The 12,773-nt window shown below is 38.6% G+C and overlaps 1 protein-coding gene across 1 annotated transcript in view; it reads right to left on the reverse strand.

Moving 5' to 3' along the window:
* The window catches only part of MYO1D (myosin ID), a 354,409-nt gene that overhangs the window by 180,616 nt on the left and 161,020 nt on the right, over positions 1-12,773 (reverse strand). Inside the window, exon 16 of the mRNA XM_065909407.1 lies at positions 4,143-4,350. Coding sequence (XP_065765479.1) covers positions 4,143-4,350 — 208 coding nt within the window. The remainder of the gene's footprint in view (positions 1-4,142; positions 4,351-12,773) is intronic.

The raw sequence follows: 12,773 nt of genomic DNA on the forward strand, positions 1-12,773 counted from the left end.
CAACTCCAGAACTGGGAGGAAGAGAATCTCCTGCCTGCTGCTTCTTTTTACATTCCAAAAAAAGAGGGATTGATGAAAATAAAAAGTAAAATCAGCAAATTAAAAACAGGAAAATGGTGGTACTAACAAGAGAGCTGGTTCTTGAAAATGCATTACTAGAAATAAGAGTAAGTACCCGTCAAATACACAAAATGAGTGACCTGAGGGAATGATGAAAAAACAAAGGAAATGAAAAGAAACACAAGAGACAACTTTGTTCAACTCTGCTGAATTAAATTTGAGAAACTGAATGATTTTTTAAGAAAATATAAATCCAAATCTGACCCCAAAGAGACCAATTCTTATAAGGAACTATAAGAAAACACTGCTGATCTATTGATAAAAGAACCCTATATGCTGTACAATATTTACACAGTATCAGTTTGCTAGTGGAAAACCAAATTTATTATTATAAAATAAAAAAGGTCATTCACTACCCTATAATTCCATCTAGAACTCCATTCTAAAATTAGAAACAATCACATATCATTTTAGCCTACATTCTGAGTACTTTATTTCACAGCTTGAGGTCTTTCCCTCCTTTCTTGGCATTCCATCATCCCTTTTTCTCTTTCACTCTTTTCCATACTTTCTCCTTCACTCATTCCTTTGTTCTACTCTATACTGCCTTTGTAGTGTAATAGTGAAAGTCACTCAGTTGTGTCCGACTCTTTGAGACCCCATGGAGAGTCCATGGAATTCTCCAGGCCAGAATACTGGAGTGGGTAGCCATTCCCTTCCCCAGGGCATCTTCCCAACCCCGGGCACAAACCCAGGTCTCCTGCATTGCAGCCAGATTCCTTACCAGCTGAGCCACAAGGGAAGCCCATACTGTCTTTGAGATTGCATCAATTTTGCTATGATCTCATAATCAAACCACAACCATCCTCTAATTAGGAAGCTACCAGATGAGCACAACTAAAATACTGAGATACAAGGTTCAATGGACTGCTACTCAGCCATAAAAAAGAATGAAATCATGCCATTTGCAACAACATGGTCACGCTGAGTGAAGTTACTGAGACAAAGACAGATCTATGACATTGCTTATTGTTGCTGTTTAGTCGCTAAGTTGTGTCCGACTCTTTGCAACCCCATGGACTGTGTAGCCTGCCAGGTTCCTCTGTCCATGGGATTTCCCAGGCAAGAATACTAGAGTTGGTTGCCATTTCCTTTCTCCAGGGGATATTCCTGTCTGAGGGATTGAACCCATGACTCCTGCATTGCAGGTGGGTTCTTTACCGCTCAGCCATCAGGGAAACCTGAAAATGCTTACATGTGGAATCTAAAAAAAAAATGGTATAAACTTATCTGCAAAACAGAAGCAGAGTCACAGATGTAGAAAACAAACGTATGGTTCCCAGGAGGTGGGAAGGGAGGGATAAGCTGGGAAATCGGGTTGACATATACACACTACTATACATAAAACAGAGAACTAGTAATGACCTATTGTATAGCACAGGGAACTCTTTTGAGACTGATAGGGTTATTACTAATATTTATAACAGACAACAGTCATCAACCAGGAAAGTTCCAATCAAACTGAGAGGTAGGGTCATCCTGGTTTAGAGTCAAAGGCTAAATCTGGTCAATCTCTCAGCTAGGTATAAAGAAGAAACACAAAGTGTCAGATCTGTGACAACAAAACATCCCCCAGATAAGCACTGAAGATCAAAAGCAAGGATCTGGATATATACAGAACAGATGTGGGAAAACAACTTCCTATGGCAGACAAAAGAACAGAGATTCAACTTGCAAATTTACAAGCTGTCTTAAGAAAGATAACAGAACAGAGTAAAGGCAATATTAAAAAAAAAACAACAATCAACAGAAGAAAACTGTTCTAAGATGAAAGAGAATTTTAAGATTCCACTCCAAAAGTTTTTTTCTGAGTTCTAGGCAAAATAAATGAATGAGACCAACACTTAGAAACATCTTGGCAACTGGGAGGGAAGAAAAACTTTCATAATTTGCACATGATGTAATCTTTTACCCAGAAAACTGAATAGAATCAATAAATATGAATCAAGAAAGGCTTCATTCTGGATACAGATAAACCAACATAAGCCAAATCCAATGGACATAGGAGCTATGGACCACGGGGTCGCAAAGTGTTGGACACGACTTAGCAACTGAGCATGCAAGCACACGCACGCAAGCCAGTACTATTTCTCTACACCAACACTGCCACGTAGAAAATCTAATAAAAACACAATAATAAGATCCCAACAGCTACAAAAATAATAAAGCACCTAGGAATTTACCATGAATTCATAAGGTCCGTCCTAAGTCTAAAAGTCAATAAAATGATGTAAATAAGCCTATTCTACACTCTTAAGATGACTTAATATTATAAAAATGTTAATCCTTTCAATTTAATCTATAAATTCAATGCAACCCTAATAAACAGTATTGTTGACTTTCATGAACTCAATAAACACACATTAAAATTCATATTACAGAATAAAGGTCTATGTATGCAATAATCAACCTCAATAAAGAGTAGGAAAAAAAAAGAGTACAGAAGATGGGCTTATCATATACTAAGACATACAACAATAAAAACTGTCTGTCATTTAGTGTAATGAGAGGCAGATATAAAAATGGAAATGCACACAGTGCTCAGAAACAAAATACATGTAATATATATGTATATATAAAAACTTCATACACAGTGAAAGTGGCACCACAAATTAATAGGAAAAGAATAGATTATTTATTAGATGACACCGAGAAAACTTCCTCATCATATAGAAGAAAATGAAACTGGATTCCTTTAGAGAACCACACACACGGGTGGATTTTGAATGGATTAAAGACCTAAATGTGAAAGGTAAAACTGTATAGTTCATAGAAGAAAACACAGAATAGTACCTTTGTGACCTGGAGACCAGGAAAGTCCTCTTAAACAAAATTCCAAAACACAAAGTATGAGGCAAAAAAAGTTGAAGATTTTTAATTATGTCAAAATTAAGGATTCTCTTCAACAAAGCATATTAGAAAGTTCAATAGAACCCCCACAGTAGGAGACTATATTTATAATGTCTGAAGTGAAAGAGAGACTAATGTCTAAAACAGTCCAGGGATTCCTGCTCATCAACAAACAATGATACTAACTCCAGAAGAAAAGTGGATGAAAGTTATGAAAAAGCAGTTTACAGGTAACCCCCAAAAGCAAAAAAGCATTTAATTAGATGTTCAAGATTAATGATGATCAGAGAAAGAGGAAATAGAATAAAACAGCGTGATCTCATTATACTCATTAGTCTGGCAAAATTTAGGCACCTGGATGATACTGAAAACGATGTGGGCACGTAGTAACCTCTACATACAAACTGGTGATGTGCAAACCGGCAGGCATCCTGGAGAGGAGCAGCCAGGTTGGCCAGCCACCCTTCCCTTGATGGATACTCCATTCTCACAGAGGGACATGATTTCTTTTTGTATGCATGTATCAGTTTTTACATCAAAACGTTTCATACAGAAGGTACGGAAATGGGCAAGGGGGATAAGAAAAAATGTCTGAGTGAGCGAATGAAATGAAAAGGGACCCTGCACAGATCAATGAGGACAGGTACCATGATTTAGGAGCAGGGCCAAGTCAGCATTACACACTTCAGTCAAGGGTGGTGGTGGGTCGTGATGGGTGAGACCACCAGTTTCAAACGAGTTGGTCAAGCTTTTGAATGACAAGAAAGAAAAAAGTCCTCTAGGCAGTTAAGATGAGGGTAACGATTCAATTAACCACGAGACAAAAATCAGACTACTTCAGACATCTCTCTGATTCTGATTATCAGAAGACAAAATATCTTTGGCGTTTGGAGGATAAAATTGATTCTTCTTGTTGTGTACTAGAGAAGCCAAGACAACACTGTAAAGCAATTATCTTCCAATTAAAAATAAGTGTAAAAAGATATTTTAAAAAATTGAACTCGCACAGGTAAGTTTTCCATGTGCAAAGGCAATAGAAAATACTCTAAGATATGCATAGATGCAAAAAAAATACATCACTGTGAACATTTCTTGAATAAAAGAAAGCATTCAACTCAATTATAAGAACATAAAATCAAAGCCTTATCCTCATATAGAAAATGTAAGATTACCTTTTGTAGAAAGAGGACAATCCTTACAAGCATCTGAGCACGGAGCTCTTCCAAGGTAAACAATGTTCGGGGTGTTCGAATGAAAATTTTGGTCTTCCCATAAGCCACATCGTCCTGAAAGCCACAATATTCGACCAGTTTTTTGACAGCTTCTTTGTCTGAGGGGAGGTCATGGTTGGGCCAGGTGAATTCAGAGATCATTTTGTACCTTGATGGGGAAAACAAACAAACAAATCAGGACATGGATTAAGGGAGAAAAACCATGTGGTATCAATAGATGCAGAAAAGCTATTCAATAAAATTCATGCTTCACAGAAAGGAAAAAAAAAACTTCTTAGCAAACTCAGAATAGAGATGAATTTCATTAGCCTCATAAGAGACACAGAAAAAGGCTTCAATAAAATACAATGCTCCTTTAGGATAATAACTCTTACTAAACCAGGGTTAGAAGGGTATTCCTTAATTTAATAAAAGCTATTTGTCCAAAACTTGCAGCAAATATTATCTGCAACATGGCAAACTTGGAAGCATTCTCTCTGCAAACAGAAAGAAAGAAGACAAGGATGCCTCTATCATGGGTTTTTTAAAATACTACTTAAGAATAACATGACTCATTTCAAAGGAAATCAACCAGATCTTCAGAAAAACTATCATCAGTAAAAAAAAAAAAAAAAAAATTAAGCCATGTTTTACACATACAGTCAATACACAAAAATCATCTGCAATGCTGCAGACAAGTAGCCACCAGTTCCTCCACATGTGGGCCTCTTATAGGTTAGTTTACCTCACACCAGCTTCTTGGCGATGGTGAGAGTGAGCAAGACAGAAGTCAAAGCCTCAGTCTTGTGTAAGCTAATCGCACAAGCAACATTCCATCACTTTTGCCATATTCCATTTGGCTAGAAACAGTTCACGAGGGTCAGATCACTCTCCTGGGAAAAGGAGTATGCGGGGCACGAATACCAGGAAGCGGGGATCATTGGGACCAGCTTGGAAGGCTGCCTACCACAGTGCTTTTCCCCTACCCCTGGCGCAAAGTTATTTACATGGAGTCAAAGTTAGTACGTTTTTCACACATTACATCTGAATTTTACATCTTGGTGAGAAAGGTTCTTCTCACACTCAGGTTACAGGGTAACTCACTTTTGGGTTCTTCTAGGATTTGTATGTTTCCATTTTTTACATTCGGAGCTCTGATTCATTTGGAATTTATCTTGGTATATGGAATGGATCCAACTTCACTTCTGAAAAAAGGCTACTTTCAATATTATTCACTAAAAAGTCAGTCTTTCTCCCTCTGAGTTAATATGCCATTTTATCATATGCTAAATTTTCATATGTACTTTAATTCATTTCTAGGCTTTTTGGTCTGTTTCACTGCTATCTCTGCCGATCGGTACTATATGGTTTTAATTATAGAGGTTATATTTTAATATCCAGTGGTCTTTTCTCTTTCTTTTCCTTTTAAAGGTCTTTCTAGATATTCTTAGATGTTTATTTTTCTATATGAATTTTAGAATCAATTTGCATAGGGAAAAACAATCACAAAACAAATCCTTGCAGGTATTTTTTTGGGTTCCCACGCATTAAATTTGGCTATGATGTCCAGTTGCCCCACCCAAGAACCAGGGATTGGTTGAAGTCTACTTTTGCACCTTCCAGGAATCTTCATATTTTCCTCCTAGGAATTTACCCATTTCTGGTTAAGATAATATATATCTAAAGGGCATCTGATTCCTCCTTCTTGATATTTCTCTCTTTTCCTAGTTTCTATCTCAGCTTCTGGGTCAGCATGCTCTTCCTGGATTCCTTCTGTCTCTGGATATTTCTTCTCAATCTCATTTTCTGGCTACTGTTCTTCACTACTGGACCTACAAAGGTTGGAGTGCCCCGGGGCTCATATCAAGCCCTCTTCTCTCTATGTACAACCTCCCACATCACCTCATCTAGTCCATCCACTTCATTTTTCAACTCAAGCGATTATTATCCCAAGACCAGCTCTCAATTCTGAATTTCACATTCACATATCCAGTGCCTATATAGACCTTAAGGCATTTAAAATTCTTCTTTTCAGTCCTTTCAACCGCAAAATCATTGGTTGCCAAAGCCAGAATCCTGGGAATCCTATGTGATTCCTGTTCTTCTCTATCATTCCTTCTCATTCACCATCGAGTCTATTGATTCCACCTCCAAAATACATTTAAAGTTCAACTACTCTCATCTTCACTGTCACAATCCTAAGAGAAGCCACCATCAAGTTTACTACAACAGACTCCTAAGCTGGTTTCCATTTCCTCTTCAAGCCATTCTGCATATTCAGCAGTCAGAGCAGTATTCCCAAAAGCCTCACAACATTTTTATCTTTTACTGCTCTCCTGCTTTCCTTGCTCTGCTCCAATCAGCTTGGCCTTCTTCAGAGTCTGGGTGTTGTGGTTGCCTCTTTACTGCTTTGAGGCTTTGTACGTGCTGTTCCCACTGCCTGGAATACTTTTTTTTTAAATTTAAATCCCGATTTTTAAAAAAATGTATTTATCTATTTGGCTGTGTGAGGTCTTAGCTGGGACATGCAGGATCTTCCATTTTAGTTGCAGCACTTGAAATCGCTAGTTGTGGCATGCAAAGTCTTCGCTGAGCCATATGGGATCTAGTTCCCTAACCAGGGATTGAACCTGGGCCCCCTTGCATTGGGAATGTATAGTCTTAGCCATTGGGCCACCAGGAAAGTCCCCTGGAATGCTTTTTTTTTTTTTAAAAAGCTACTCTTTGAAAGGTGGAGACTTCTCATCTTCTAGTCTTTTTTGATTTTCCTTCATCAACCATCATCCCCATTATTCCTAAAATAACCAGTTGCCTTTCTTTTCCTCACACCATTCATCTCAGCTTGTAATCATATTGATTTGTGCATCTGTCTGTTGAATGTCCATCTATAGGTACCACAAAGGCAGAGATTTTGTGTTGTTCCTCACTATGTGCCACGTGCCTATCATGCTGTCTGCCATACAGTGAGGAGAGAGATATCTGTTGAATAAAAGAGTGGAAGAAAATATATTTAAAGTCTGGTCACGTGCCAGATAAAGACAGAAACAGGAACTGAAGAGTTCTGATATAAAGAGAGGTAACGTTTTGCAATATCACATGAAAAAAGGAAATAAAATTCAAAAACTTCCAAATTTATTATAAAACAAGAATAAGAGTCAACAGGCAGTAATGGGGTGTGTTGAAAGTTATAGGCATTCTGCAGGAACTAGAAGAAATGGTACTGCCACACGCCTCAGCTAAACGTCAGGGTAATGGTGCACTTCCTCTCTTCCCCACCGTCAGGGGCACAACCCCAGTTCTCCAGCAAACCAGCATCCTGAACTTGCAAATTAAAAAGCTGAACTCATCTGCTTTCTGAAAACTAGTTTTTAACCTCCCTGGAAGACTTTAGCAGCTTTTAAGGTTATCAGTACCTTTAAAATCCTTCTCTCTCTCTTTTGATAAAAGGATGAAAGTGACAAGTAGAAGTCTAGGCTCAAAGCTAGCTTACAAAAAAAAAAATCTGCAGAATCCAAAAACACAAACTCACTGTGGAAATGTTACTTATTCTCCCACCAAGACTGAAAACGTTCCTCCACACTTTCCATCCTACCCCATAGAGCACTGTTAATTAGTTCAATCAGTATATGTAAATATTATATTTATAGGAAAATAGATAATTTCCCCTGTCTTGTTAATTAACATTTCTATCCTTCCCATAAACAGTACAGGTCTTTACTTCTCTATATTCCTCATTCCCATTTTTTGGTGCAAATGATTACTACCGATATCCTACCAGCCCCCCCTGTTATAATGGAAACCACTTGTGTAGATCTCACAAGAAGTTTTACTGACTTATTTCTTCAATGTTGCTTTTTTGCAGTCCACATTTCCCTTCTGCATTTATATTCCTTTTTGCTAAAGTACACCCTTTAGAAGATTTTTCAGAGAAGTCTAGGGATAGTAAGCTTTCTGAACTTATATATGTCAGGAAACTTATTTTGTTTTTATTTTGCTCACATTTTTTTTTTTTTTTTTTGGCTGCGCTGGGTCTTCACTGTTGCATGTGGGTTTTCTCCAGTGCAGTGAGTGGGGTCTACTCTAGTTGCAGTGCTTGGACTTCTCACTGCGGTAGCTTCTCTTGTTGGGGTGCACAGGCTTAGCTGCCTCACAGCATATGAAATCTTCCCCAACCTGGGATGGAAACTGTGTCCCTTGCATTGGCAGGCAGACTCTTTACCACTGGACCACCAGGGAAGTTCCCTACCCACACTCTTGAATGATAACTTGGCATGGAATAAAATTCTAAGTGTAAACTTCATTCCCCCTCACAGTGAAGATACTGCCCCTTTGTCTGTTTATACTGAATGTTGCTAATGAGAAGTCTGATGACAGTATGAGTCTCCTTTCCTCATAGGTAGTTTGCCTTTCTTCTTGGGAACTCTAAGCATTTTTCATTATGCCTAGAGTTCTGAAAGTGAACATAACGTAAGTTCATTTAAAACATTCCTATGTTTCACACTCGATGTATTCTTTCAGTCTGACCCCTGGACCTTTCTTTCCTTCTGGTGCTCCTGCTACATGGCTTTTGGCCCTTCTGGATCAAACTTACACTTGGTGTGACCTTTCTTTAGAATGTTCCATCTCTTTTTCTCTGTGATGAGGTCTGGGAGAAGTCTTCAGCTTGATCTTCTAACTTACTAACTCATTTAAAAGAAGTTTAGTTTGAAAAAAATTTTTTTTAAATTATGGTATATTTTACGTATAGTAAAATGCACACATTTAAAAACACAATTCAGTAAGTTTTGAAAAATGTGTACTCATGAAACTGACATGTCAATCAGATGAAGATCATCTACATAATCACAAAGAGCTCCCCCATTATCTTTCCCCCTTTCCAGCCAACTCTCAACTGAGAGCAAAGCATTGCCCTGATTTTTATCTGTTTATGAGCTTCATATAAATGGCAGCATAAAGTATGTACTCTCTGGTGACTCTTATTCACATAATGTTTTATTTATCCATGCTGTTGTACTATCAGCTGTTCATTATCTCTCTTTTTTCTTCCCCCACACTGCATGGCATGTGGGATCTTAGTTCCCTGACCAGGGATTGAACCCACGCCCCCTGCATTGGAAGAGTAGAGTCTTAACCACTGAACCACCAGGGAAATCCCTGTTCATTCTCTTTAATGCCAACTTGTAACCATTGTATGATGACACTATAAACTGCTGACTCATTCTATTGATGGACAATTCACTCCACTTGTGCTTAATTTGGTTTTCATTTCCGAAATCCCTAATTGGTTCTTTTTTAACAACAACCTATTCTTGTTTTGAACTTCATATTCCTACTTTAGGACCAAAATTCTCTCCTTTATCTCTCTGAGAATATAAATAGGCTTTTTCCAAGGTATTCTACTCCTTGCTCTAGTTCCTTGGGGGTGAGGTTTTTCCTTTGTTGAGCTTATTGGTTCTTTCTCGTTGGTCTGGTCTTTCTCAGATGTTTGACTGTTATCTCATCTCCTACCCTAGAATCCTTCTTCCTACATGTACGTCTTGGCCTTTGCTTCCAGAATCTTGGCCAGGATCCTGATGATGTCTCCCCTGCAGTTGCTCTCGTGGTTCTTTGTCCTGGCCATTACGGCAGCCTCTTAGTGCTGCAGCTGCTGAAACTCCAGACAGTAGCTGAGATGCCTCCTGAACGCCAGCTGAAGCCTCACAAGGCAGTCTTTCCTAAAAACTGTGACCTCAGCATACTTCTGGGTCTACACGTCTGCCTCATATTGTATTTAGGAGTGATTCACATCTTCAAGGCTGAGCATCCCTCTTTTGATTCCATAGTGTGGCTGTGCATTTACTTGGCTTTAAAGACACATATTTTATATCACTGGGGGATGTTCTGGAGTGGGAAGGGGAGATTTAAGATTGTACTCCTAAGACTATCATATTTGAAATTCATAGGTTCTTTTTAACCTTTTCTATTTTTACATGAGTATTAGAAAACATAATCCAATCCTTGTAGCATGTCTTCTATGCCAAAAAAACACACCAAGCATCTTGAGTTGAAAGTAAAATAAGTACAAAAACAGACTAAAAGTGAGTAAGGATATGCACTTGTAAAATTCCTTGTCCCCTCCAAATCAAGCTTGCTTATTCTCTTCAACTGCTCTCCATGGCTTCCTCTTTGTCTCACGATATTTTTTAGTTAGATAAATATATACAAATCATTAGATAAATTATACATAAATATAAATGAATTATTTATTTTAGATAAATAATTCTTCCAGTTTTGCCCCATCCTATAGCTGCCCATTCCCACCCTGTCTTTCTCATACTTGACTTCTGCTGATCTTACATAGGTGACAACACAAAAACAAATACTACCATTGACTACTTGCTAGAATTCTGAGTAATGACAAGGGATGAGCAATCTTCCTATTAACATCAACTGAAATCGAGACTCAGAATGAACACACTCTACTCTACAGCTTTAATAAAAAAGAAAAAACAAATTTAAAGAACAGCATGATCTCAATAAGGAAAATGATCAGTTTTGAGCATGACTTTCTGATCAATAGAAAATTTCTAATTTTTCTAGGCTGTTCTGCTATAAAGTTTTATTCATTCCAAGAGTCTCCAATTAGCGTGACTCCCTTTCACTTTTGCATGCAAGTAGCCGAACACTGGTGGAGAACAATAGCTGATGCTGGGGGCGGGGGTCCTCACTACACACTTACAACCTCAAACCTCAAATGGGTGCTCAGGTCTTCCTGATAGCAAAGCCACTGGGAGAGAGTGGGAAAGCTCTCCCACTCTCTAAAATGAGTATTTCTGTTTACTTGTCAGCCTCCTACACCACCTCTCTTGATCCTCACTCTCAGGCTCATGACCTTGTCTCATACTTTAAGAAGAAATAGAAGCAATCAGATAGGAACATTTTCATTTGTGCCATCAGTCGGCCTTTGAGGCTTCCTGCCTTGGTATTCATATTCTCTGCCTTTAGCCCTGTTGCTAGGGGAGAAGGATCCCTGCTCCCATCTAAAGCTGACCAACCTTCCACTTGTGCCGGGATTTCATTCCTTGTCTTCTCAAGGAGGTTATTATTTCAGTTATCTCCCTTCCTTCTGCGTGGCTGGTTTCTCTCTCTGTTCTGAATCATCGCCACCTGCATTTTGAACATTTTCTAGAGTCTCCTTGACTTCACATTCCACTCCGGCTGCTGCTTCCATTTTTCTCTGTTCTCATTCACAAGACACATCCTTGAGCTGTCCATGGACATCCAGCTCCTCACTTTACTTTCCCATCCTGCTCAAATGGGGCTCTGACTAGCTCTTTCTCCTCTGACTTCTGTGCTGCCTGGTCTAATGGTTAAGTTTCTGCTTTTCTCTTACTTGATGGCATAGTAATATTTAATATAATTGTACTTTTCTTCTTGAAATGCCATCTTCTCTTGGCTTCCATGATCTAACCCTCTTCTGATATTTCTTCTCTCTCATTGGTCACTTCTCTTCTCTTTGCAGGTTCTTTCATGTCAGACCACAAGCCTAAATGTTGACATGGGCCTTCTCTTCTTTTCTATCAAGTCCCAAGACTTTATATATAATCTATATATCAATAACTCCAAACTTTCTATTTCCAGCCTAGAAGTCTTCACAGAACTCCAGATTCATATGTCTGGTAGATTATTTAGTATTTCTACCTAGGCATTTAGAAGCCATTTCAAACCTAACATAGTCAAGAGACAAATCTTGATTCAATTTTTGCCCTAGTTCCATGTCCTCTTCTTCAAACTTCTCTTCCCCAATCTTTCTTATCTCAGAAAATGGTTCCATGCTTATCCAGATGCTCAAGCCAAAATCTACATGTTACCCTTCATCCCTCTGTACTCCTCTCTCATTGAGTCAATCCATCAGCAAGTCTTGTCCACTTTCCCCCCAAACCTATCCTGAATCAGTCCATTCCTCTTGGATCTACAATAACTCCTTGTTCAAGGCACTCTCACTGAGCTGCCTCTCCTGGATTCCTGCAATAGCATCTCTAAATGTCTCCTTGCTTTCTATTCACATAGCAGCCACAGTGATCTCTTAAAACATCCATAAGATTGTGTGGCTCCCTGCATAAAATCCACCAATGGTTTTCTACCACCCTTGGCCAAAATCTAAACTGTTTAGTCTGGATGACAACATGCAACATGATCTGGCCCCCGTCCATCTCTCTGATCTCAGCCCACACCACTGCCCTGTCGCTCAGCATCCTCCAACCATACTGGACGATGTTTGGTACCTAAAACGCGACACTTATTTCTGCAAGAGAGACTTTTCTCCACTGTTTCCTCAGCTTCACCTGCTCTTTTTCTTTGACCTTTGTATGGCTGACTCCTTACATTCATTATTATCTACTAAGAGACTCCTCAGCAGCCAATATTTTATGTGTTTATTTATTCATTCATATTTTTGTGAAATCTGTAGCCTACAACATAGGAAATGTTGAATAAATATTTTAAAATAAATGAAAAGATGGGATTTAAAGCACTATTTTTAAGACCCCAGGTGTCAACTAGCATTATTGTTACCAATAATAAATAACAATAACAATGACACCTTATATTGAG

The sequence above is a fragment of the Muntiacus reevesi genome, chromosome 18 (genome assembly GCF_963930625.1).
Source record: "Muntiacus reevesi chromosome 18, mMunRee1.1, whole genome shotgun sequence".
Classification (NCBI taxonomy): Eukaryota; Metazoa; Chordata; class Mammalia; order Artiodactyla; family Cervidae; genus Muntiacus; species Muntiacus reevesi.